This window comes from Ostrinia furnacalis, unplaced genomic scaffold, assembly GCF_004193835.3.
Source record: "Ostrinia furnacalis isolate ACB-3 unplaced genomic scaffold, ASM419383v2 OfSCF1026, whole genome shotgun sequence".
Taxonomy (NCBI): domain Eukaryota; kingdom Metazoa; phylum Arthropoda; class Insecta; order Lepidoptera; family Crambidae; genus Ostrinia; species Ostrinia furnacalis.
Genome location: NW_021131265.1, coordinates 141454 through 167977, shown reverse-complemented (window position 1 = coordinate 167977; position 26524 = coordinate 141454). Strand labels below are relative to the sequence as shown.

The 26524-nt window shown below is 31.8% G+C and overlaps 1 protein-coding gene across 33 annotated transcripts in view; it reads left to right on the top strand.

Moving 5' to 3' along the window:
- The window catches only part of serpin-1 (antitrypsin), a 39414-nt gene extending 13727 nt beyond the window's left edge, over nucleotides 1-25687 (top strand). Inside the window, exons 9-11 of one of the 33 annotated variants that reach the window (XR_003655746.1) lie at nucleotides 18540-18673; nucleotides 20293-20411; nucleotides 25592-25687. Coding sequence is in view for 32 of the 33 variants with exons in the window: in XM_028301917.1 (XP_028157718.1) it covers nucleotides 18540-18673; nucleotides 25592-25600 (143 nt within the window). In the remaining variant the exon portion in view is untranslated. Of the gene's footprint in view, nucleotides 1-117; nucleotides 261-943; nucleotides 1087-1695; nucleotides 1702-4385; nucleotides 4548-9413; nucleotides 9562-10030; nucleotides 10167-11768; nucleotides 11936-12437; nucleotides 12586-13191; nucleotides 13323-14069; nucleotides 14210-14539; nucleotides 14683-15108; nucleotides 15252-15678; nucleotides 15820-16723; nucleotides 16864-17370; nucleotides 17487-18116; nucleotides 18248-18539; nucleotides 18674-20292; nucleotides 20412-20804; nucleotides 20924-22130; nucleotides 22280-22463; nucleotides 22467-23094; nucleotides 23223-25591 lie in introns of those variants that run through there. The other 32 variants (XM_028301945.1, XM_028301931.1, XM_028301934.1 and 29 more) reach the window with 32 other exon arrangements.
- Nucleotides 25688-26524: the final 837 nt, after the last annotated feature.

Here is a 26524-nt window from a genome sequence, read left to right as displayed (position 1 = left end):
ATATTAATTAATATTATGATTTGCATTTATATTCAACTATTCTTTAGGTAGGTTATTATAATCAAAAGAGAAGTTTTTCACAATTTATTTCTTTTATCATGTTGTTTTTGATTGCAGAAGATACTTCGAGGATAGTAGGAGGCATTTCAACAAATTTAAGATTTGTTGCAAATAGACCATTTTACTTCTCTTTAAACAAAAACGCCGTGTCTGTATTTACGGGAGTCTTTGTTCAACCGTTTTAAATGTAACCATTTTTTTATTATTATTTTTTTTACTTCAACATGCTTCATAGCAATAAACCTCTCTTTCAGTAGAATCTTCTAAACACAAAAAAATACATACACATTTTGGTTTTAGTAACTTTCTGCACTAAAAATTGTTTTTTTTTTAATCTTCCGAGTATAATAATAAAAGAACACTTATTATTCCTTAAATTGCTTGTGCTAGAAAAACTACTGGGCATGGTTTTATCCTGATATATTTTTTCAATTGCAGGATTTTTTGATAGAATTTTAGGTGGCATTCCAGAAAAGACTCAATTTGTTGCCAATAGACTAACTATTCTTTGAACCGTATCTGTATTTACGGGAGTCTTTGTGCAGCCTTTTTTAGATATAGCCACTTTTCAAACTTTACAACTAAAGCAAACTATCTTTCAATTTCTTAAAATACAAGGCCTATAAATAAAAAAAATATTCATTTTATTTTTATTTTTAAATTAGGTTTAGTTTAGGTTAATTAAGTAGTTAACTTTAAATATTAATATGTAATATTTCTTTAAAAAAAATTACCAACTCCCTATGTTTAAATTAATAAATAGACCCAAATCAAATCCATCCTGACAAACCCACTTACTTTCCAAATACATAATAAATCATAATAATCATTTTTTATTTATTTATGTATTATGATACAATTTATTATTTCTTTCCATTTACAGGTTATGTAAGCCTTATTGTAGGTGGTATTCCAGATAAAGAAAAGTTTATTGCAAATAGGCCATTTTACTTCCGTTTAAACCACAAGAGTTTATCTGTTTTCACGGGAGTCGTTGTTCAACCATTTTAGATGACATGTAACAATTAGTTTTGACATTTTCTTAATTTTAATGTATCATTCAATATGTCTCTAAAATACCTACTAAAACATTTTTTACTAACTTCTTAACTTTTAATTATTATGTAGACCCAACCAAAATTGTTCGATACACTTTTTTAAACTTAGAATATAATAATCAAAATATAATTAATACTTTTCCCAATTTCCTTACATAAATAATATCAAAGTATCTATACTAATGTTATTAACTAATCAATTACAAATTAACAATTTAATTTTCCTAAATAATACTGTCGCTTACGCCCTCGCATCCGTTGAAATGTACCTGCTTATAAAATATAAGTTTATTGTTTTTTTGCATTTATTTTGTTTTTTTTTTATTGATCACAGTGCTGGAGATTTTTCACTATATAGTAATTAATTCTTAACACTTATATTAATTTCACATTTTTAATAAAAATACATGAAGTTTACCACCTAATGTAATATTTATTGAAGTAGATTATGCGTGTAAACAATAATAAATACATCTTTTTTTAATGCCTGGCTGTATAGAAAAGCCTCATATAAATCGATCCATTCAACTTTTTACTTGTCAAATTATACACACGTTTTTAATTTCTTTAATTTCAGAATTTGGTATTGTATTGATGAGCCTTCCACGAAGATTTCATGCCAATAAGCCGTTTTACTTTGAATTGAGATCCAATAACGTTGCTCTATTCAACGGCGCAGTTAAGCAACCTAGCTTATAAATAAAATTAAAAAATCGTCGTAAAATAGTCAACAGAACATAGTCCGTAAATATCAGATTTTTATTTTTGTGGGATTTTCCAAACGGGATTACTGAGAATTGCATAGGGATTGGAGTCGCTTTTCAGCATGCCCTTATTTTGAACTACACCGATGTTCACACCACACATCAGAGAGCAGAAATAACAGGAGTGGAACTGACAGGCAATCCCCTCTAGCAATGTAAGTAGACCAGTGGTTCACTCAGTTTATAAAAACTAGTTGCAGCGCCACCAATGACATATTCCAAATGTCACTATTGAAGAGTAACGTGCTGCGATAAAAATGGTGAATTGCAGTGTTTTTAATTGTAAGAAGAGATCTGAAACATCAAATCTTGAAAAGGACAACATTACATTCCATCGGTAAATATTATTTTATTTATTTCACATTAATTAATACACTAAATTTGCAAAAAACTAAATTTCTAGAAGTGTTGCCACTGGAATGACTGGAAAGCAAAAATTCCTAATTGTGTAATATTTTAAGGATAGTGTACTTATAACAATATAATCGAAATTCTATGCAAACAATTTGATACTGCCAATAGGTGTTCTCTTTTATGATATTTGTTAGTATTAATACATTATTAATAATCACTGATAAATGTAAATTCATTTATTACTTTTACCTCGACTGTCGGGAATTATTCATAATAACCGGCGATTATTAATAATTTTCAATTTATCACATTTACCCTGACATAATAAACGTGTTAAGTAAGTTCCCGCTATTTTACAGATTTCCAAAAGATCCAACTACTCGCAATATCTGGATCTTATTATATACTATAATAATAAATAATATTTGTATTTTTCACCATTTTTCTCTATCTGTTCAAGTCATGTGTATAATGTAAGTACTTATTATAATAAAAATGTGTAGGAATATTTTTGTTAACCTTCGAAACAAGGCTTTTAATAGTTTCTTGCTCTGTAAATAAAAATTGAAATTAAGTTTTTCAGTTTTTCTCACTTTCCTTTTTTGCCAGTCTGGAAAATTTATTTATTTATTTATCTAATGAGGCATACCAACAACATTACATACAAAGTAATTATATGAAAATCTTACTTAAAGAAGTTTAGTGTGTATGAATGCCAATAACAGCTTTGGCCAATATATTAATTAATTAATGTAAATAAATCCTATATCCAAACGTTTGTAATAATACAATTAATTATGTTCGTGGAATTTGCCTGTTTCATTATTTTACATATTATGGTCAGTCAAAAGTGTGTACATTTTTATTTCAATACGCTGGCCACCCAGCGGAAATTTTAGTGTGGTACAGCACAATATGAAATATCGATATCGACATCGACTTGGTGATTGTATTGTTAGAAAGATTTACTTCTCTCCTGTAAATAATTTTACGTATAAACCGAACAAAAGAAAATTAAAACAGAGTTCCGTACCATCTTTGAAAGTTGAATTTCGACATTGAACTAACCTTCTATGTACCTTCACATACGCTAAAGTAATAAAGAATATTGAAAGAGCATGAATGCTCAAAATGCCACCTCCTGTTCATCCTCTAAGGCCCGGTTTACACTAAGGCGGAGTGGAGCAGAGAAGTTTTTTGAATCCAATCAGATTCCCTTATTTGCACATCTTCACTCCCCTCCGCTTCGATGGAAATGAATCAAGAGGAGAAGAATCAGGTGCACTTGATTTTCTATAGAATTTGACGCTGCCTTGCGGTGCGGAGAAGAGCGGAGCGGTGTGGAGTTGTGCGGAGCAGTGCGGTATTTCATAGATAGCAATAGACTGACAGCTAACAGCTACGCACAGCTCACGCATCTCCTCTCGTCTCAGCACCGCTGCGCTCTTCTCCGCTCCGCTTTGGTGGAAATAGCCTGCCAGCTTCGTCGTACATCTCTCGTCTCCGTACCGCTCTGCTTTGGTGGAAACCGGGCCTAAGGCTGATAGTCGATCCCCTTTGCCAAGGGAGTGTGGCCGTGGGTCATGTTTGGTATATAAGAATATTAGGTACCTATTTCATGGGTAGTGTAGGGTAATGGTGGTAGGGTTAATACTGGGACGTGTAAAAGTGCTTTTTAAGAGCCTATATAAATGACTTTTTAGTTTTTTTCATATAACTCTTAACTTTCACAATTCGTATTCGTGCTAGGGAAGAAATGCCAAACTTTTGCGTATTTTCCTTTAAATAGAGATCTGAAATGTTGAATCTCCCATAGGATAATAAATTAATTCGTATCATTTTTTTAAACGAGCCATAGACTATGAACCATAGAGCAATGATTCTCATCGACAAAAATATCGATAGTGTCTCAGCGCCATCAGCTGTTACACAAATGTCATTACCTCGTCCCCCTCAGGAAATGGCGAAATTTTTTTGTATGGAAATAAACGCGCGCTGCTACTCCTGTTATTTCTGCTCTCTGCCACACATACTCATACATGCATTTATAAGATGACTAGGTATAGGTATCGTAAAGTGCCTTGACATACTTTACTTCAAGACTTTTCGGTGCCCAGGCATCTATTTATTTAATTGTTTTGAATTTCAGAATTTGACATAAAACCGCCAAGTCTCACACCAACAATAATAATTAATGCCAATAAGCCGTTTTACTTTGAATTAAGATCAAATCACTTCGCTCTATTCAACGGCGCAGTTATCCAACCTGGATTATAAAAAATTGGAAACGCAAGAATCAAGTTGTAAATACATAATACACTCAGCGGCACGGAATTTGGCCCAAGCCTAAACAACCAGATATGAGGCCAAATAGGTGTTGTATACCTAAGTTTCGTGTGATATGTTAACAGAACATTTGTTTTTGTTAATTTAAGAGCCTAGATTAATAAAAAAATGCGTCTGTTTAACTTTTGTGACGCTTGAAACGCATTTCGTTGTTGGAGCGCAAAGAGTACGGGTAAGTTTAAATTCGATATTAAATGTTGTAAGGGTTCGGCGTTTTCTTTTTCGTTTTTAAATTAATCTTAGGGTTATTCTCGTTTCCATAATTTGAGAATAAGGCCCATTACTCCAGCATAAGTTGCTCTAATAGTATTGCTTAGAAGTCAAGGGCATATGCAGCGTGAGATGGCTGAAACTTAAAATTTATCNAAACAAACGTTCTGTTAACATGTCACACGAAACTTAGGTATACAACACCTATTTGGCCTCATATCTGGTTGTTTAGGCTTGGGCCAAATTCCGTGCCGCTGAGTGTATTTGATTCCACTCAACTTCTTTTAGGGGTTTCGTTGCATGCGCGTGTTGTAAAACACACCATCTCAATCAACTCTGCCATTAAATTATCATAATTTAGTATTTGACTGCTTTCTTTGAGATGATCTGCTACTCAACACCGTTTCCTATAGGACTGACGTTCGTAACAAATATCGTCAGTTGCAGGTTCACTTGGGGTAACTGACAAAATACAGTTTTTCAGTAGAGCCGTTTAAAGTTTTTTTTCGTCTTAAATCAGACATAACTTTTTTCCTATTTAACCTTTTTTGGATCTTACAGAAATGCTTAGAATTCTACGCGGTTTTAGATTAAATAAAAATCATTATCTAATATGTCTTAGTTAAGGAAATAAATTGCAATTACACCAATGTATTTTGGTACTTTTGACAGTTACACTAATTTTACACCATACTTTTGGAAAAAACATAGGTCAAATTGGTGTAAGTACTGTCCAAATTAAAATTATTTGATGCATTTGCTGGGTTTTGTTTACTTAGCTGCTGTATAATTTATGTAAAAGTATTAAAAAATAAGAGAATTCATGAAAAAAATATCATTTTGTCGTTTTCTTTATTTATTTTTTTTAATTTTATTAGGAGTAACTTTTATTTTATTCATTAAAAAATGTTAAAAAAAGCCACGAAAATCAAGAAAATATGTGTATTTAATTTTTTTAAGACAGAAATATTGAAATAACTAAAGTATTACTGTGAAACTAAGTAATTTCAATATTTTTTTAAGCTTTGACTTACCAATACCGTATTTAGCTCTACGGGGCAACTTAAACTCAAAACAAAATGGATTTAATTTCCCACCTCTTTATAGCAATGTTGAATTAAGGTCATGAGTACTACAACAGTAAAAGTAACAGAGTAACAACAGGTTAATGTTAGCAACGCGCAGTGACGCTGGATAGTATGCTCAATTTCAATATTTTTTTTGTTGTTGAGCTAACTTTAACTTCTTTAACTGATACTGCTGGTATAATAATAAAGTAATATGCCTTAAAACTTTCTAAATTCCTATTTTATTTAATGTTATAAACCTTAGCAAATCAGTGTAATTGCAAAGTTTTGTGGCAAAATTTTTACATTATTACAGATACACCAATTCAACCTGGTAAAATTATTACAATGTCAGTTACACCAAAATTGTGAAGGAAATCTGAAAAGTTCACACCTGAAAATGTCCGTGTAATTGTAATTTTTTTAAAGCTAGAATTTTTTTACGTATACCATTCGAAAGAGCAGAAAAAACTAAGAAAAACGGTATATTTAACTGAAAAACCGTATTTTGTCAGTTACCACAAGTGAACCTGCAACTGACGATATGCTCAGTCACTTATAACCGCGTTCAATCATAGTTTTTTACTGCTTTTACTTAGACTATTCTTATAAACTTTTATTCAAAAAATAAAATAACAATATCAAAATAATAACAGTTATAATCTTCAGAAAACAAACCTGCCTATCAAATATTTAAAAAACAATGAAAAATAAAAGCCTTAAGTATTTTTCCTTAAAAATTACAACGAAAGTAATAAAAGAATAATAGATTTAGGGCTTTGTTACTTTTTTAAATTTATTGTTTTACTTATTGCAGAGTTCTCCTTCATATTCACCAGTTTTCAAATTAAGCCAAATTTTATAGCAGATCGGCCATTTTACTTCGAACTACGCTATGGTTTTGACATGATCAATTTATTCAATGGAGTGGTCCTGCCCGACTCCTTAATTTGACATGTATAGTTTCCATTTTCATTTTAACTGTTAAAATTAAAGGGCATGGGACTACTTATCATTAAAATACATATTTCTCTAATGCAATTAATTTTCATAACCTTAACAATCCATTAATATTAAAATCAGAGCAACTTTCCTAATCAATCGTAACTCTGTTACGTAATATTTTTCCGATACTTTTTTATTCATATCGGATTATTAATTAAACCCATTTTTAATAATATGCAGTAATTAATTCATAACGTGTTATTATTTATTTCACATTTACAAACATACCTACCTTCGTGAGGAAGCTTAACATCTTATGTAATATTTATTTATTAATTTAAAGTGGTTATTATGCGTGTAAATAAAAATAAATATGTCCGTATCGAAAAGCCACAAAAATCTACTACTTTTTAGGTACTAGTCAATTTATAATTTGTATATTCACTAAGCCGTCCACCAAGATTTTATGCTAATAAGCCGTTTTACCACAGAATAATAACACAAAATATAACAGAAGGTAAACTCATGTATGTACCTCGCTTTGCATACCTGTCTCGTTCGCTCGCTCGGCCGTCGCGCTAGGGACGCTAGGGTTGTCTTGTTATGTGTTGCGTTTATTTCGTTATGATAGAAAAATGTTACTCTTAATACTATGCAAGAAAGACAATAACAGATATCCACGTATACTTATTTATATTATATTTAGTACGTTATTATAGTAATAGTTTGCAAACAAATACACGAGAAGGAAGTAATATTTAGTTGAGTGGTTGACACTATTATCCAACTAATATTATAAATGCGAAAGTTTGGATGTCTGGATGTTTGTTGCTCTTTCACGCAAAAACTACTGAACGGATTTTGATGTAACTTTACAGTATTATTGTTTATAACCCAGAATAACATATAGGCTATAATTTATGACGATCTGTGACAAACTGAATTTCACGCGAGTGAAGCCGCGGGCAAAAGCTAGTTATCCAATAATTCATAAAACCTCTCTAAAACAATTCGATATTCCTAATAATTGAGTTGGCTTTCAATTTCAATTGAAATTCAAATAAAAAATAACTTACTTACCTCCCCGAATCAACTGGTAACTTAAAAAATGAAAATTCGGTATTTAATGATGAGTTTAAGCAACCAAATACCGAACAATTATAATACGACTTATTCTGTTTACTCATTTTCGTCAATTTCGCAAAACAAAATAATATCACAGGCGGTTGACCGGCGCGTGACTCAACGCGTCGCGCTCGCATTCGTCCAAGACAGTCTTGCTAGGAGCGGTGTCTATGTGTGCGTGGCTCGAGCGCGTTTAGTATGGAGTTTGTCTTCTGTTATATTTTGTGATAATAATAAGTACTACCACAGAATACATAATAGTAGCAACAGAAATTGCACTCCTTTGTGTAGGATCAGATGCCGACATTTTAACGGTAATAATAATAATGCAAAATATCCAACGCACCTGGTGCATTCGAAATCGCACCTTACTACTGCGCTCACAAGAGCGCAATTTTTTTGTGTTCAGAGTTGATCTACCTCACAGCTCAAGCGTCAGGGTTGTATAAGCAAAGTAAAATAAATAAAAACTTAATTTTAAGAAGCATTTGTTGTATGTACGATTGGTATAAACTTTAATCTAGTGGTGTTTGTATAATCGTACTCTCTAAAGTACCTATTAATAAACTTCAGTGTTGCGATATTTCGAAATTGGACAAACAGTTTTAAAAAGTGTAGTGTCGGAAAATAGACACGGTGAAGTAAAGTTCATGTTTTTATTAGCTAAAATATTTTTTTTCTTACAGTTTTTTGTCATAAGTATTTCAAAATTATTTAAAGAGTGTAGTTTTTTTAATTATTTAAATGACTACAGTTAATTATTATTCCTAAATATTACGATTTTCCATTAAATAAGAATAATAGTGCTGTTGGAACAATAAACCTTGATTGCGACGATGATCGACCGAGCGTGTATAGGTACGCGTGTGTACACAGGCGCGTGGCGGCCATGACTGATTTGCAACTTGAAGTTGTCGCGCGCTGTAGGTAATTATCTCGGCCGGCATAGGCGAGTGACGGAGGCCTGGTACTACGTACAGAAGGTTTTCTTCGCGAAGGTATTTAAAAAGTGTATGCTCAATGTCGTTAACAATATGTAAGTGTAATTTAGCTTGTCTCAAAAGTCGAGCACCATTTTGTTGACAAACGTCACTCGCTCGTGATTGTCCTGTCGATTAGTGATTTCAGGAGGGGTAGTTGCGTGTGTTTTGTATTCGATGCAAACTCGCGGAGATGAACAGGCCTGGTTTTACTTTGAATTAAGATTAAATAACCTTTCTTTATTCAACGGCGCAGTTGTCTTAGCTAGCTTGTAACAAAATTAATAATCATCCTGACAGATTTTTATTTCTTGTGGTATTTAAAAAAGGGATTACTAATTAAAATACTTTGAACTATACATACCGATGTTTGAATCACACATAGTACTCATAATATTCATTTTAAAGAGGAATAGGTATTTATCGTAATGTGTCTTCTTCACACCTTACTTGAATAATTTTCGGCGCCCAGGCATCTTTTTATTTAATCGTTTTGAATTTCAGAATTTGGTATAAAACTGGCCAGTCTCCCACCATCATTTAATGCCAATAAGCCGTTTTACTTTGCATTAAGATCAAATCGCTTCACCTTGTTTAACGGCGTAGTTATCCAACCTGGCTTATAAAGCATTGGAAACGCAAGAATTAAGTTGTAAATATATATTTGATTTTATTCAACTACCTTAAGGTTAGAGGTTTCGCTGCATGCACATTAAATTTTCATCATACCTTGTAAGTACTCGGACAGTGAAAACAATATTATGTATACGGTTACTTTACTGCTTTTTTGGGACCTTCATCTCAACACCGTTTCCTATGGGACTGAAGTTGGTAAAAAATACATACTAATATTATACAATATCTCTATTTATATTTTGAATTGTTATTATTCTTTTTTTCACGCCTAAACCACGCCTAAACCACTGAACTGATGAAATTTGGCATAGAGATAGTTTGAGTCCCGGGAAAAGACATAGGATAGTTTTTATCCCGGTTTTTGAAACAGAGACGCGCGCGATAACGTTTTTTGTGACAGACAAAATTCCACGCGGGCGAAGCCGCGGGCGGAAAGCTAGTAAAATAATATTTTCGGCCTAAACCTGATCAATATTACATTTCAGCATTCGGTTCAAGAATCATCGGTGGAAAAACACCAACCTTTAAAGCGGAAAAACCTTTCTTATTCTATTTGACATACTACACCGTGCCCCTTTTTAACGGACGCTTTATTTATTGGAGCGTTATAGAATAACAAAAGTACATACACAAGATTAACATTTTTATTAACTTCAATTAAAATTACATAATTAATTTTATTCTGTGATTACTGAAATTTTTCTTACTAATTAACTAATCAATAATTACAAATTAACAATTTCATTGTCCTAAAAAATAATACTGTCGCTTACGCCCTCGCATCCGTTGAAACGTACCTGCTTATGAGATTTGCGTATCTACGTACGTACGTTACGTATTGATTGTTTTTTGCATTTATTTTGTATTCTTTTTTGTTTTTAATGATTTCTACAGTGCTGGAGATTGTTCACTATTTAATAATTAATTCTTAACACTGCAGTACACGCGCCCCTTTTTTTACACGAATACACGCGCGGCCTACTCTGGTAATAAGCCAATTTAAAATCACTGTAAATCAGTTTGTAAGCAATTTATGAATAGAATTATTATGTAAATGATAAAAGTGTTTATTATAGTTATTTTATATTTAAAGTTTCTTTAATAACTATTTGGGATCAAACATTATAAACAGATTTAAAAGTTGTAAATTTTTTGGACCAAAATTGCACTCTGAGACCAATGTTAACAAAAAAAAAATTGACTGAAAAAATATGATTATTTTTTTATCTATCATAGTATTCATGACTTTCTACTGCCTGGTACACGGTGTAAATCCATTTGTTGCAAGTCTTTCATAATTTTTTTGTCGAGTGATTTCGGGCTTTTGAGTAAACTGGCAGTTTTGACGGCCAATTTTAGAAAAGTGCGCAGACTCTATCGACCCAAGCTTTACTGACTTACTGATAAATTTAGTAAACGAGGCTTTCCTGGAATGCCAGCTCTCTGGCGCAAGTTTTCAAAAAGTTATAGCGTAAAATGTTACCCTGGTCTACTATAGTAGTCCGCGCGTGTACTCTAGTGTTAACACTTTATATTTATTTCACATCTATCTATACTTATAATAAATCAGGTGCCTTACCATGAGTTTACGTTAGGTGAGCTCGCTAGCGAATACGTCAAAAAATTCTATGAAGATTTTATTTCTTGAAAGTAGCCGCTAGGGGCGCTGCACAATATGTCATACATTTAAATGTCATTTTTTTACGCAGTCGCTAGCGAGCACACCTAACGTAAACTCATGGTAGGCACACTGTAGACAGGTCAATTCTGTACATGAAATATATTTTCAAAATAACTATCAGGGGGTGATTAGTGATCGATACTGATGCCAAAAATGCAATCAGTAAATTTTTTGTCTGTCTGTCTGTCTGTCTGTCTGTCTGTCTGTCTGTCTGTCTGTCTGTCTGTCTGTCTGTCTGTCTGTCTGTCTGTCTTCTGTCTGTCTGTATGTTCCTTATAGAAACAAAAACTACTCGACGGATTTTAACGAAACTTGGTACAATTTATTATTATTCATACTCCTGGGCAGGTTATAGTATACTTAGGAATTCCCACGGGAACGGGAATTAGCGGGAAAATCCTTTGAAGTAGATTATGCGTGTAAACATTAATAAATACATCTGTTTTTAATGCCTGGCTGTATAGAAAAGCCTCATATAAATCGATCCATTCTGCTTTTTACTTGTCAATTTATAAACGCGTTTTTAATTTCTTTAATTTCAGAATTTGGTATTAAATTTATGAGCCTTCCACGAAGATTTCATGCCAATAAGCCGTTTTACTTTGAATTGCGATCAAATAACTTTGGTCTATTCAACGGCGCAGTTAAGCAACCTAGCTTATAAATAAAATTAAAAAGTCGTCGAAAAATAGTCAACAGAACATAGTCCGTAAATATCAGATTTTTATTTTTAGTTGGGTTTTCAAAAAGGGATTACTGAGAATTGCATAGGGATTGGAGTCGCTTTTCAGCATGCCCTTATTTTGAACTACACCGATGTTCACACGACACATACTCATACATTCGTTTATAAGATATAACTACAGGGTGTTAGGTAAATGGGTATATGAGCCGACACTAGCCCATGTTAACATAGTCATATAAATGGTATGGTGAAGTCAGAAAATTGATATCTTCATTTTAATTATTTTAATTTTCATACAAATCGGATTTAATAAAATTTATTTTGTATGAAAATTTAAAAAAATTAAATGATGACATCAAATTTCTGACTTCACCATACCATTTATATGACCATGTTAACATGGGCTAGTGTCGGCTCATATACCCATTTACCTAACACCCTGTATATCGTAAAGTGCCTTCACACACTTTACTTCCAGCCTTTTCCGTGGCCAGACATCTATTTATGTAATTGTTTGGAATTTCAGAATTTGGTATAAAATTGATCAGTCTCCCACCATCATTTAATGCCAATAAGCCGTTTTACTTTGCAATAAGATCAAATCACTTCGTCCTGTTTGACGGTGCAGTTATCGAACCTGCCTTATAAAGCATTGGAAACGCAAGAATTAAGTTGTAAATATATAATATTTGATTTTATTCAACTCCCTTAAGGAGGTTTCGCTGCATGCACATTTCATCTTATGTACTCAAACAGTGACAACAATATATGTATACGATTACTTTACTGCTTTTTTGGGACCTTCAGCTCAACACCGTTTCCTATGGGACTGAAGTTGGTAAAAAAATACCTACTAATCTTATACAATATCTCTATAAATTTATAATTTGAATTGATATTATTCTTTTTTTAAAGCGGTATTACTATTTTTCCGTGCATATTAAGTAAGTATTTATACTTAACGCTGGTTATTCCTCCACTATGATACTTAAATCAAAAGTTTAAGTACCTCAAAGATACTTAAAATATTTTAAAATAACGTTTATTTTGGCTTTTATGGTACTTGCACACAGTTACAATATTTATAATCCCCAACCAAGTTCGCGTCAACAAAACTTATTTTTATTGTAGCTAAATCATCTAAGCGTTTTCATTAGCGTTGTAATCAACCTATAATGACAATAACTATAATTTACTTTCAATGTGTAGTCTTCTTTAATTAAAAATAAAATAACTTTTTTCTTCCTTTTATTTTATTTGTTTTTTACATTTAATTTCAGCTTTCGCCATTGTACCAGCAATGTTAATGACAAAGCATAATTTTTACGTAAATAAGCCGTTTTACTTCGAATTAAAACACAACCACCTTAAGGTTTTCAATGGAGTTGTAATGATGCCCTAAATTAACTAGGTATAATTAAATTAACAATCTTATTGAATGTTTTTATTTTTTATAATTAGTAACAATTACCTAGCCTACAGATTGGGTTATGTCTGTACTTTACGGTCATATTTTAAAATCGTAGTTAGAATACTCAATGGGCGTAATTTTTTTAAAGTAGTTAAAATATTTAGAATACTCAATAGCGGACCAGACACTATCAGTAGGTAGTAATGATATTACTTCAATTATTTTAATGTCACTGTGGTGGTTGGTAAGGAATGAGGGTTATAGTGCAACAATGCTATTTGTATGTGGGAAGATTTAGAATGTTATTAACGAAGGAAAGAAAAAAAGAAATTATTATTTTTATTGATAGTGTCTGGAGGCCTAACATTACAAATACAAACAATATGTAACACAACAAACAAAAAGATACCTACTATAAGTATAATATTATGCATCACGCATCTTTGTACACCACCATTACACCAGAACTAAGAGAACTAAAAAAATATTAATATTCACTTATTTAATATCCTTCGGATACAATATGCATTATTTAATATGCACAAAATTTGTATTAAATATTATACATATTTTTTATTTATTTATTTTTTCCTCGAATTATGATCAAATTTAAAAGTGGTCAGCAGTCTTATATTGTTTTAATTTTTTTTTGTACAATTCTACAGATTCATTATCTCTTTGGCTTGGAATTAGTAGGTAACTACATAAAACTTGATTATAAAAGTAACTTAATTAAAATATTTCCAGAATTCCAAATTGTGACATACAGTGAACTCATAATGGAGAAGAAAATTTTTGACGCGAGCCATCCTTTCCTATACTTCTTCAAGATTAAAAATCAACTTGTATTTAATGGAGCCTTCCATGAATAGTTCAACAGAAAGGTGCTAGTACGTTTAAGTTTTCTGCATTAGTACGAAAAATGGGCTTAATAGGCTATAATTTATACCTTACTGGACTTTACAGACTATAATAATGTAATGCTTTTTAATCTGGACAAAAATATGTATTTTTTAACGTACACTTCATCAAAATATAAGTACTTACTGGTTGATATTTTATTAGAACTTTTTAGATACGGACATTTTGTTTAAATACTACAATATCCGCCACTTGCACTAAAGTGAAAAAAAATAGATCAGTTAAGAAAAGTTTGATAACTTTAGGAAAATGGTCATAATCATAACTATTGAACAAATCTTTGACGTTCATTGCAGCTTTCGGCATAGAAGCAGCAAGTTACATTATCCCCAAAGAATTCCGCGCCAACAAGCCGTTTTACTTTGCATTGAAGCAAAATCATCTAAACGTTTTCAACGGCGTTGTAGTGGACCCTTCAAACACTAATTAGTGTAACATGTACGGTTTAAATTTTTGTCTTTTGCCTGCACTAGATTTAGTTTACTCTTGATTTTCTATATGGTATAAGTATTTCGGCCATTTTAATTTTACTTTACATTCATTATCATTAATTTACGCACATGTTTGTTTTTTGATCATTTCTTAACATTTTTTTCTGTTGATCAAACACTACATTATCCACTATTTGTACTAAAGTGCAAAAAACATAAAAATAGAACAATTAAGAAAAGTTTGGATAAAAAACTTTAGAAAAATGGTCATAACTATTGAACAAATCTTTCATTGCAGTTTACGGCATAATGGTAACAAGTTGCCTTCAAACGCTAATTAATGTAACATGTACGATTTAAATTTTCTCTTTTGCCTGCTTTAGGTTTAATCATTTATAATCTTTTTAATCTTTGATGTTTGACGTTCATTGCAGCTTTCGGCATAGCGCCAGCAAGTTACATTATCCCCAAAGAATTCCGCGCCAACAAGCCGTTTTACTTTGCACTGAAGCAAAACCATCTAAACGTTTTCAACGGCGTTGTAGTGGACCCTTCAAACACTAATTAGTGTAACATGTACGATTTAAATTTTCTCTTTTGCCTGCTTTAGGTTAAATTTTACTAATTTATTTTATAAATATAATTATGTATATTTATTTATTGCGGTTATTTTCGTTTACTCTACATTCAATATAATTCATAAAGCATCTGAATGACTCATTTCGTTTTCATTTTATTTTTCACTTATGGTTTTTCTAAATCTTTTGGCACATTAGTAAAAAAATATGTATATATTTAATGGCTAAATACTTACTGATGAACTTAGGATACTACGATTATCTAAGATTTAAGAATATGGAATGATATGTAGAGAGATGTTAAATATGGAAAGATAATAATAAGAAGTTGGTTTGACTTTTACAAATGGTAAACGAAGTAAGATATATGTATAGCAGTGCAATTTGACATCAATAAGCCAATAAATTAATGATTGTTTATTTCAGAGTACGGCATCATAGTACCGACTATGTTAAAACAGAAGTCTCTATTTGACGCAGACAGGCCATTTTACTTCGAATTAAAACATAAACACGTTACCCTCTTCAATGGAGTTGTAGTAACACCATAAGAAATAAAATAGGTAAAATTGTGTTTGGTTAGAAAAGTTTTTATATTGATTGCAAGAAATTTATACACATTGGGCTTATACAATGTATTAGCCCAATGTGTATAAAAATTTGGCTCGGTTCGCATTTCGAAGCATGCAAAATAAATTCAAAATTAAAATACATTAACTCTGTAGAAGCTTAAGTTTGAAAAGGGTTATTAGTAATAAATATAAGTTTGGGACTAGAGTACTTACGAGTAGGTACACATTACAAGGATATTTATTTATTTATTCTTATTTGCATTATTTTTAAAAAATAAACCTGTTTATATTAATAAAACCAACAATCGAAATCATCAAATATAGCATGATATTACCACATTTTCATAAAATTAATTGATATACATTTTTATAGATGCAGCCATAAACTATTATTTTTATTACTTTATTCAGCTAAACTTTTTAAAGAGATTTATTCATTTAAAACATGATTAAACGTGGTTACATACGGAATATAAAATAAATGGAGTAGGTACCTATTTGTTAATATTTCGCCAAAAAATATAGGTTTTAATTGCTACTCCATTCATCCTGATTAGTTGAAATAGCGACTGTTTGACTTATTAAATGGCCTGAAAAACTGTTAACTTTTAATATTAACTATTTACACACAAGCGAGTAAAATTAAAACCAAGCGCATTTTTTGTGGACTTTTACGCCCGTATTCACAAACGATGCTTGCTTAAGTGAAGCAGCAAATCGAACGCAGTGTTAAATAGAGCTCTGTGATTGGTTCGTGCGTCACCCTGTGCGTCCACGCGCACTGTGAAAGCTCATAGTAATGTTTGTGTTTACGGGAGTTAATAAACGAGTATAAAGTTTACACATTGATGAGTAAATTTAAAACTAAGCACATTTTTTAATTCTTATTTTGTTTCTAGCGTTCCACGCTGTCGGATATAGCCTTATCATAAAGCCGAAGACTGTTTTCGACGCCAACCATCCTTTTCTCTACCACCTTAAGATTAAAGATCAAGTTATGTTCAGCGGAGCCTTATATGAATAGTTAATTCATATTAGGTATTGTAACGTGTGTTCGTATTTTAGCATGATATGTGCTAATCAGTGGTTGTAATAAATACTAGTAGTTAGTATGTGTACATAACTCATGATACAATATTACACTTTCCATACAAATGTTGAGGATGTACAGCCGCCAGCACATAAAACTATGTACTTACTCCAAAGTGTCATAGTGCCTATATTCCTTTGGCGTCAATTTATTGACATTGTTTTACTGTCGACTGTACATAATCAGTGCCGTAACGTTTTCTGGTTCATAACAAGACAATTACTTAAAACTGTGTGTGTTTATGTGTTTTACTTATTCACTCATTCATTAAAATACTTAATTGATATTATCACAATATAAACAATTGACTGAAAGCAGTAATAAAAAATAATATAAGTAAAAAACAAAACTCGTAGTTACTACCTACTACAAAAACTAGAACCAACTACAGTGCAATTAATTTGCATACCATTTTCGACTTTAACAAAAGGCCATAAAAATATTAATTGATTGCAGTTTACCAAGTAGAGCGGATGGAAACACTGCCTATCAGCTTCAAGGCCGACCATCCCTTTATATTCGCTCTGAGGGAAAATAAAACTACATTATTTACCGGAAATTTCCTATCTTAGGTACCTTCTATTTATTAGGCTTTCGTGGTTACCCAGCTGCTATTTTTTATGCTGACTTGCACGATGATTGATAAAAATCATACATTTTACTTAAAACAATCATCCAACCAACCATCTGACACAGAACATTTAACATGAGATATACCTACATAGACATATAATTACCTATTTGCAAATCGCAAAAAAATGCAATTAACTACAAGAAATAACAAAAAGAATCGGTCGTTGAATCAATTTATTCATATCAATAATCATACATAACATTTTATAATTTTAATAAATTCAAAATGTTATGTATGTCATATATAGAATTAAAATCTTATAATCAGTCGATTAGTTCGTGACCAGTTTTTTTATTTTCATGTTCATTCCAAGAAAATTATAAGTTATTGATATTGTTTAGTGTACAGTCACAATGACTATTCGAACAATTTTTTAAAAAACGTGGAATATTGTCAAATAATTACCTTGTAACAATGTTTCTTGTGAATATTTAAAAGGTATTCCTACCCTGCATAGACGAAATTTCGAAGGATTCACACAGTGTATATTAAGTAGCTCCGAACAACATCAGTGTAATTTGCATTTTAGACTTTAATGGAAGGTCATAAAATTATTGATTGATTGCAGCTTACTACGTAGACCGGATAGATTCGGTGGACGACATTTCAATACCAATCACCTTCAAGGCCGATCATCCCTTTATATTCATTCTGAAGCATTATGAAACTTCATTATTTACCGGAATGGTCCTATTTTAGGTATCTATTTATTAGGCTTTCATGGTTAACTGGCTGCTTTCTGTTTCTCAAGTTCTCAACTGACCATAACTATTTCTAATATAATTATTTCGTTAACAGCACAATATTTTTAATTTTTATTAATACTAAAAAATATATTTTATTTTGAATCCAATGATCTATGACAAATTTTTGGTAACGGCAACTACATAATAATATTACTTTTGTTAAATAAATAAAAAATATGAAAGACTGGACGTCTCTCGAGTAAAAATGTTGTGGGGACATAATATTTGTTCATATTTATTTACAGCTTTCGGCGTAGCGTATGCAACTTCAGTCGACTACTTCCCGCCGTTACCTAAACAATTCAAAGCTGATCATCCATTCTATTTTATTCTAAAGCACCAGAAAAACACATTATTTATCGGGATGGTCCAATTTAAGGTATCCATTCTAGGCTTCTATGCTAGCTTGCTGCTTACTGGACTAACTCACAAGATGACACTACTTATATTTCGTTAACCGCACAATATTTAACTATCAACACAAAAATACACTGTCTTGTCAAAAATTTTACGAACATAAAAACTAGAGATGAAACGGATATCCGGTAACTATCCGGTAGGCCGGATATCCGGCCTAAATTTACTATCCGGCCGGATACCGGATAGTAACTCACTATCCGGCCGGATACCGGATATTAAAAAACTACGACACTTTCTTATAATTTTATTTTTTATTTTATTTTATTTATTTAAAGGCACAACCACAGAATACAATTCAATAAAATTACAATGATAACTTATCTAGGTTTCACATTTAAATTATATTCCTATGAATGTTGCACACAGCATTTATATAAGAATAATTAAGATATGGAGCTTGAACAGGTTAAATATCAGTGCCTACGTTTACTTAATGCATAATTCAATTGATTTTTTAAATGAGTAAAAATTTTGAAAATATATATCTAAATTGGTGGCATTATCATTATAATAATCTGCACATTCGAAACAGAGGGTTATTATATGCTACATTGTTAATTATCTAAAAAATTACGGGAGCTACTGTTCAAGTACCCCAATTTAATAAAATGAAATACATTCATCTTTGAAGTAAATATCAATAAAAAGGCTTATAATAAGTAATAACGGCGTATGATTAAAGTCCAAAAAGATACAAAAAAAAGCCATATTAAGGCCTTTCAAAAATCTTTTCTTTTTCATGGCTATTCACTCTAATGACGAATCTATACTTCTATACTTAATATTATAAATGCGAAAGTAATTCTGTCTGGCTTTCACACCTAAACCACTGAACCGACTTTGATGAAATTTGGCATAGAGATAGTCCCGGGAAAGGAGATAGGATAGTTATTATCCCGGTTTTTGAAACAGGGACACGCGCGATAAAGTTTTTCTGTGACAGACAAAATTCCACGCGGGCGAAGCCGCGGGCGGAAAGCTAGTACTAAATAAATAAATATCTGTTAATGTCCGAAATATAGCCAATTAAAATAGGCGATCTTTTATTCACTGATGGTCTGATGACATGATGCAGTTCAGTCAGATTACGAAGCAAGTAAACTAATTTAAATTTTCCCTATTCAACCACACACTCACGATGGCAACCGAAATCGCTCGAATTGATCTGCCCCCTAGACAAGTGGCAAAATCTGACATTCTATTCGGTCGGATACGGATTCGATTTTCGAAAAGTGTGACTTGTCTACTAGACCCACTGATCGCGTTCGAAGCACCTGGCGGCGCTCAACTCGTCATGACATACAACGAGACAATGGGCCAACTATCCGGCCGCCGGATATCCGGTATCCGGTATCCGGCCAAACCACTATCCGTTTCATCTCTAATAAAAACCTATCATAAATACCCTCTTTTTGCAGATCACAAAAAATTACAACAAAATTTATAATTTCACTTTACTCTGTTCGTTGTTAAATTGTTCGTAATAATTTATTTTATTTTCATGTTCATGTCACTATTTAATTTTATTTGCAAAAAAAATCCTAGTCTTAACAAATAATTATTTTGAAATATTTACAGCATTTATTGTCTCGGTAGAGTCACTTTCTCGCACCGAGTCTTTTGAAGCTGACCATCCGTTCATGTTTATACTAAAAGAAAAGAAAAATACACTTTTCATCGGAGCCGTCTACTTTTAGGTATTATTCAAAGATTAAAAATACTTAGCTTTATGTTTAAATTGCACGATAAATGATAATGTAGCTGCATTTCACGCAAATAAGTGTCAATTTATATTCTTCATCTTTTTACTTTTTTTTTCATTATTTTTGTTCAAACGATCATAGCAAATGTTGTGATAGCGATTTTTGGTTTTACAAAAGTAATACGATAGAGAATAATACAAATCAACACAAAAATACCCTCTTTTTGCAGATCACAAAAAATTACAATTGGTAACAAAAGACTTAGTGTAATTTCACTTTATGTACTCAAATTGCTCGTAATAATTTATTTTATTTTCATGTTCATATGTCACTATTTAATTTTAAAATCCTAGTCATAAACAAATAATTATTTTGAAATATTTACAGCATTCATTGAGTCGATAGAGTCAATTTCTCGCACCGAGTCTTTTGAAGCTGACCACCCGTTCATGTTTATACTAAAAGCAAAGAAAAATACACTTTTCATCGGAGCTGTCTACTTTTAGGTATTATTCAAAGATTAAAAATACTTAGCTTTATGTTCAAATTGCACGATAAATGATAATGTAGCTGCATTTCACGCAAATAAGCGTCAATTTCTATTCTTCTTCTTTTTACTTTAAGGGCAATGATTGAAAAAAATATGTTTGAATGATCAAACGAACTTACCAAGTGAAGTTCGATCTAAATTATCCTGCTGGGTAACATCTCGCATTACCTCGGAGAAAAAAATGGCTACTGGGTAACATCTCGCATTACCTCGGAGCAAAAGAATGGCTACTGGGTAACATCTCGCATTACCTCGGAGCAAAAAAATGGCTACTGGTTAACATCGCGCGTTAACTTGGAGCTAAAAATGGGTCAAAGTTACGCGTCGTGTCACAACGCTTATAATAAAAATGTACGAGCACTTGCACAAAATAGTTGTTACAACCAACCTTTTGTTGGGTCTAATTCTCGTCACTACACTGCACAACTTAAAATAATTACGTTTTTTGTCGGTAAAAACGTCCTGGTGACGTCACTTAAGCATTTTTCTTATACTGCGTGCGGTCGTTGCGCGTGCGCACAAAGGAATGAGACCGCTCGGACACCGAGCCCACAGCGTGGTAGGGGTGGAGTTGCCCGCTCTTTTGTTTTTTAATACTACTACGCTGAATATTGTGTGCGGATTGGGTTGTCGTACAGGGGTACTACATGGTAAAATAAATCTCGGAGGCGAAAGCAGGATAATTTAAAACAAAAAGTCAATTTTGTGTTTTCTGCATTCATAAAAGATAGATACTTTTATGCAGAAAACACAAAATGATCAATATTAATTACAACATATGGCAGCGCTGACATTAAACATTCAACAAACTCAGTCACTGTCTGCCGGCTTAAATATGGAATAGAATAGAATAGATTTTTTTTTATTTGAAAGAATAATGGCTTATGAAAATTTGAAAACTAGTAACAATAAACAACAAAAAATCAAAAGGACTTAATATTTCTGCTGCAGAAAGCAGATAAATATCACAAATTGGGAACGGCGCAATTATTATATTATATTAGTCTAATAACTAAAAAATAATCGTTGAATGTTGTTTGATGACCGAGTAGGTCTGAAAATAGGTCATAAACTGTTTTTCATACCCCTCCCAGTGCAAGTGCAGTGCAGTCCAGTCAGTTAGTATTATTACAAAGTGAAATCATTTTTGTTCGTATTTACAGCTTTCGGCGTAGCATTTGCAACTTCATTTGTCAACTTCAAGCCGGTACCCAAAGAGTTCAGAGCTGATCATCCATTCTATTTTATTCTAAAGCATCAGAAAAACACATTGTTTACCGGAACAGTATCAAACTTTTAGTTTCAGGTATTTAACCATAAAATAAAATATCTACATAAAAAACTAATTTATTTTTAGGTTGTGTATTGCATGGTAACTCACTAAATTTATTAAGCGTGTGAATTAATTTTTCGATTTTATAAACAAAAAATAATTAATATTTTTGAATTGACTAGTGTAGTTACTCGTAGGTAGATTTTAGGTCCAAATAGAATAGAAAGTTATAAAAACTAAGCTATAAGTAGTCTGACTGAAGTAAACCGACTTGCACTTTGAAGAAAGACCTCGCTATATCCAGACTTTTAATTTTAATATTGTATTACCATCTTCTACCTGAATACTGGGTCCATTTGTGCTATTATAGCAGAAGAAACTGTTTTTACTTACCTTTGAGAAAAAAAAGAATTTGACCACAGTGCACTTATTCTGAAGGTCACATCTATGCACAGAAGACTTAGTAATTTAGCCAGCCTTCATCCGAAACTGAAGGTGAAGAATGAAGATGGTATAAAAAAAAAGATCATTTTTTTATGACCACACCTCCGGTTTGATTTTAGGATCATTCTAATTTTCTTTTCAAGTATGAACAATAATGAACATACAGGCTTAACTAGAAAATGATCACACTCAAGCTAAAAATCTTAATTTAGAAACCGGGGGATAGTCTGTAATTTCGTTCCGTATTTTCAACATTTGAAAAATAAGTCGAATACAAATTCTTCGAAACCCGTATATTTAGATTTTTTCAGACTTCATTATTAGTATTGCATTTTTTTATGAAAACTCCAAATAATTAAACGTTTAAATCACAAATAAGAAGAATAGAAAAGAATTTGTCTTATTTACAGAATACGGCATAACGTTGCTATCGTCTGCCGTCTCTCCGGAGCCGATCAAATTCAAAGCTGATCATCCGTTCTTGTTCGTTCTTAAGGAACAGAAAAATACTCTTTTTACTGGAGCTGTCTACTTTTAGGTAAAATAGCGCCCAATTTTTGGGCTCTAATTTAAAATTAATTGTGTTGCGATAGTGTTGCTCCTTCTTGCCCAGTTCTTTGGTCATTGTAGATACCATACCTTTAAAAACCGTAGGACAAATGGAAAAAGTATAGAAGTGCCTTTCATGCAACGAACCGTTTTTAACTTGGTGGTTGACTTTAAACGCTATAAGACTGTGCTTGGGTCTCTCTAGGGTACAGTAATTTGTATTACCTACCGTACATCACGATATTTGTCGTGAGGTAAACGAGCGAGATGGTTGAACCATCGAAAATTGGATTTCCACTTCATTCTTGCCTTAAAATGATTTCACGCCTCTATATGTCACCATATTTAATCTGTTAGATATTGGCTTTTATTTGTCTCGTCGTTTTTAACTGCTTCTATCTTTATTGTTTGTTAATTTTTAAATTACTGAATCAATTGAACTAGGTACTAATTTACCATACTAAATAACTAATAGGTAGTAGATGTAACGTATAAAGTAATAAGATTTAGATCCTATATTTTTTAAGTTAGCTTCTAGAAACTGTAATCTAACCAGTACATAGGTACTTATTTATTTTGTGATCTAACCCATGTTTAGTGAGCCACCGTGCAAAGCCCTACATTTATATTAGTTTTTCCACGCTTAATGCACTTAGATATAAAAACTATTCTACTTAAAATAAAACTTTTTCAAAATCTTTCCAAATTCTTCAATAATCTTAATTCGAATTGGTAACCTTTATGTTTCCGTTTTAACCACGGGGAATTTTCAAAAGGCCTTTTTTCAAAATTGTTCAACTACCTACTCTTCTAAGCTGCGTTATGTGACAAATAGAACAACAAAAGCACACAAAAAAATAAATAAAGATCATTTTGATAAAAAAAAAACACTTAATTTCATAATAAAAATATATAAAAGTGCGAATACTGGTGCGAATAACATAGAAAAGATATTTTAAACATTGCACTTACTTAACTATTACTCTATTTATTTATACACATACTCATGTGTGTATAATATGTTACATAAAAAATAATTTATTTTTTATGTTTTTCATCGATAAACTTTAAAGTATCACCTTATTTTTTTCTCATTAATTATCTTGAAATACCTATCTTATCTTAATCTCCTTCCTACTTATTATTATTCTGTCTTTACTGCTTCTCTTCTACACTCCTCAAAATACACAGCACAAAGCGCATGTTTGGTTTTTGGTCTGTTTTATGTGTTTTGCTTTCGCATGTTCTCTTGAATGGTGCATGACCTGGGAATGGACTTTCAATTAGATATTTTATTAGGCACTTATCTATGAAAATGCTGAAATATCCTAAATTCCTATAAAAGTTTCGAGTTATGAATCTTTTAATATTATTTTCAGTTTCTTTATTGTGTTATTTTAAGTTAGGTAATTTAATTTCCAAAATATTTTAAAATAAATATTTAAACATAAAGATACTTGGATTCTTATACCTTAAGGCTATTTATAGATAAGCCCCTAATATTTTGTGCTACTCATAGTACTCTACATAGAAAATATTTCTTTTTATGAAGATTTATAATGAGATACAAAAATATTTTAACACTCGAGTACTATGTGTAGTTGTTGGGTATTGTATGTTTTGAAATGGTTTGTGTTCATCACATCATCATTTTAAATGGTTTGATTAAACATCTGTATAAATTTTTTTTTTAAAAAACTGAATTTATATCTTTGAGCAAAAAAGTGTCAGACTCGGTTATTTTTAATATCTCAGTTCATTTTGTTTATTGAAATAAATAATTTCATTGAAACCATTTGAAATGTGTTGTGGCTTGCGCATTCTTGGTAACATAAACGCTTAGCAATGGGCTTACTCAAGAAACTGTTTCAATTTCAAGTAAGAGTTTGTTTGTGTTGAAACAGATGGTACAGTCAACAGCACATCCAGCTAAATACATAATACGATCTTGTGTAGAGGCCATTTTGCAACAAAAATATAGTCTGATATGCTGTTGACTGTACTTTTATTATAAAATAGGTAATTACAGCTCGTTACTGACTGATAAGTAAAATGTATTGTTTTTTATTTTTTTAAATTAAATTATGAACTCCATAAAAATACTAAAGTTAACCCCTCAACTTGTGACTATGAAATAGATAATTAATCTATATTTTATATAACAATACGTTTTTTCTTTCTTTGTCTTAAGTTAAATAAATATATTTTGCATTATCTGTGACATAATAGTCGTAACGTAACTTGGATCTCATTATACATTTTAAAAAACTCACCAAATAAGTATCAGTCTGTATTGGGCTTTAAAATTAATGTTTATTTCATAATTTCGTGATTATTAACGTATTTTTATGTTTTCAGGAAATTTGACAAATGAAAATTATCATTGTAATAATAATAATGAAGACTGGATGAATTTGCCATTTATTGGTTTTAATAAATTTGATACTTTTAAAACATTGTTTTATTACTTAATCCCATAATTTTTAGGCTGAGTTGCACCACCTAACTTTAACAGTTATTTTATGGATAACCGGTGTTTTTTGTATGGAGTTTTTTGACGTTTGTTAAAGTCAAAGTAAGATGGTGCAACTTAGTATAGTATAGTATAATATCATTATATAAATTCAGTCATTTCTGTTCTGGGTTCGATTCCCTCATGGAACTTGGAAAGTAAAACGAAAGTACAAAACTTTTAAAGATAGACAAAAATAAATTTGAAATCTTGCGACAAAACTTTTGAGTGTAAATTCGAATTACAACCTAAGTTTAAGATCAACCGACATAAAGTCTAGGTAAGAAATAACACAATATCCACAATTAGGACAGTCTCGGTGGAAACAGTCGTGAGATTCCACATTCGTCATTTTACGTGCAAAAGCATTTTGCCCCCACCTTTAGTACCTATTCACCGCACCAAAATACTCCTTACTTCTGACTAAAGTTTAATGGCGCAACCATGACTCATGTGTGTGCACTTTAACATATGGACTTAAGGTTCAATCTGCGGCCGCTTTTCAGCTCAGCGAGTCACCAGCCAGCATTGTCCGAGCATTACCACACCCAGACACCAATTTGTTAAAGTATAAGTAAGGAACCACGGAAACTAGCTGATAGACTGCTCTTTTGTGCTCTAATGAACGCTTTCAGAGGAACAACGGTACCCTGCCAGATTAATGCTCACCCCACCTTTCACCTCAGTGTTATCTTTATGGGCGAAGCCATTGTTTGTATTGAGCGGTGTCATGATTTGTATTGTCTTGGCGAGTTAATGAATTGACGGTTGCGGCGACA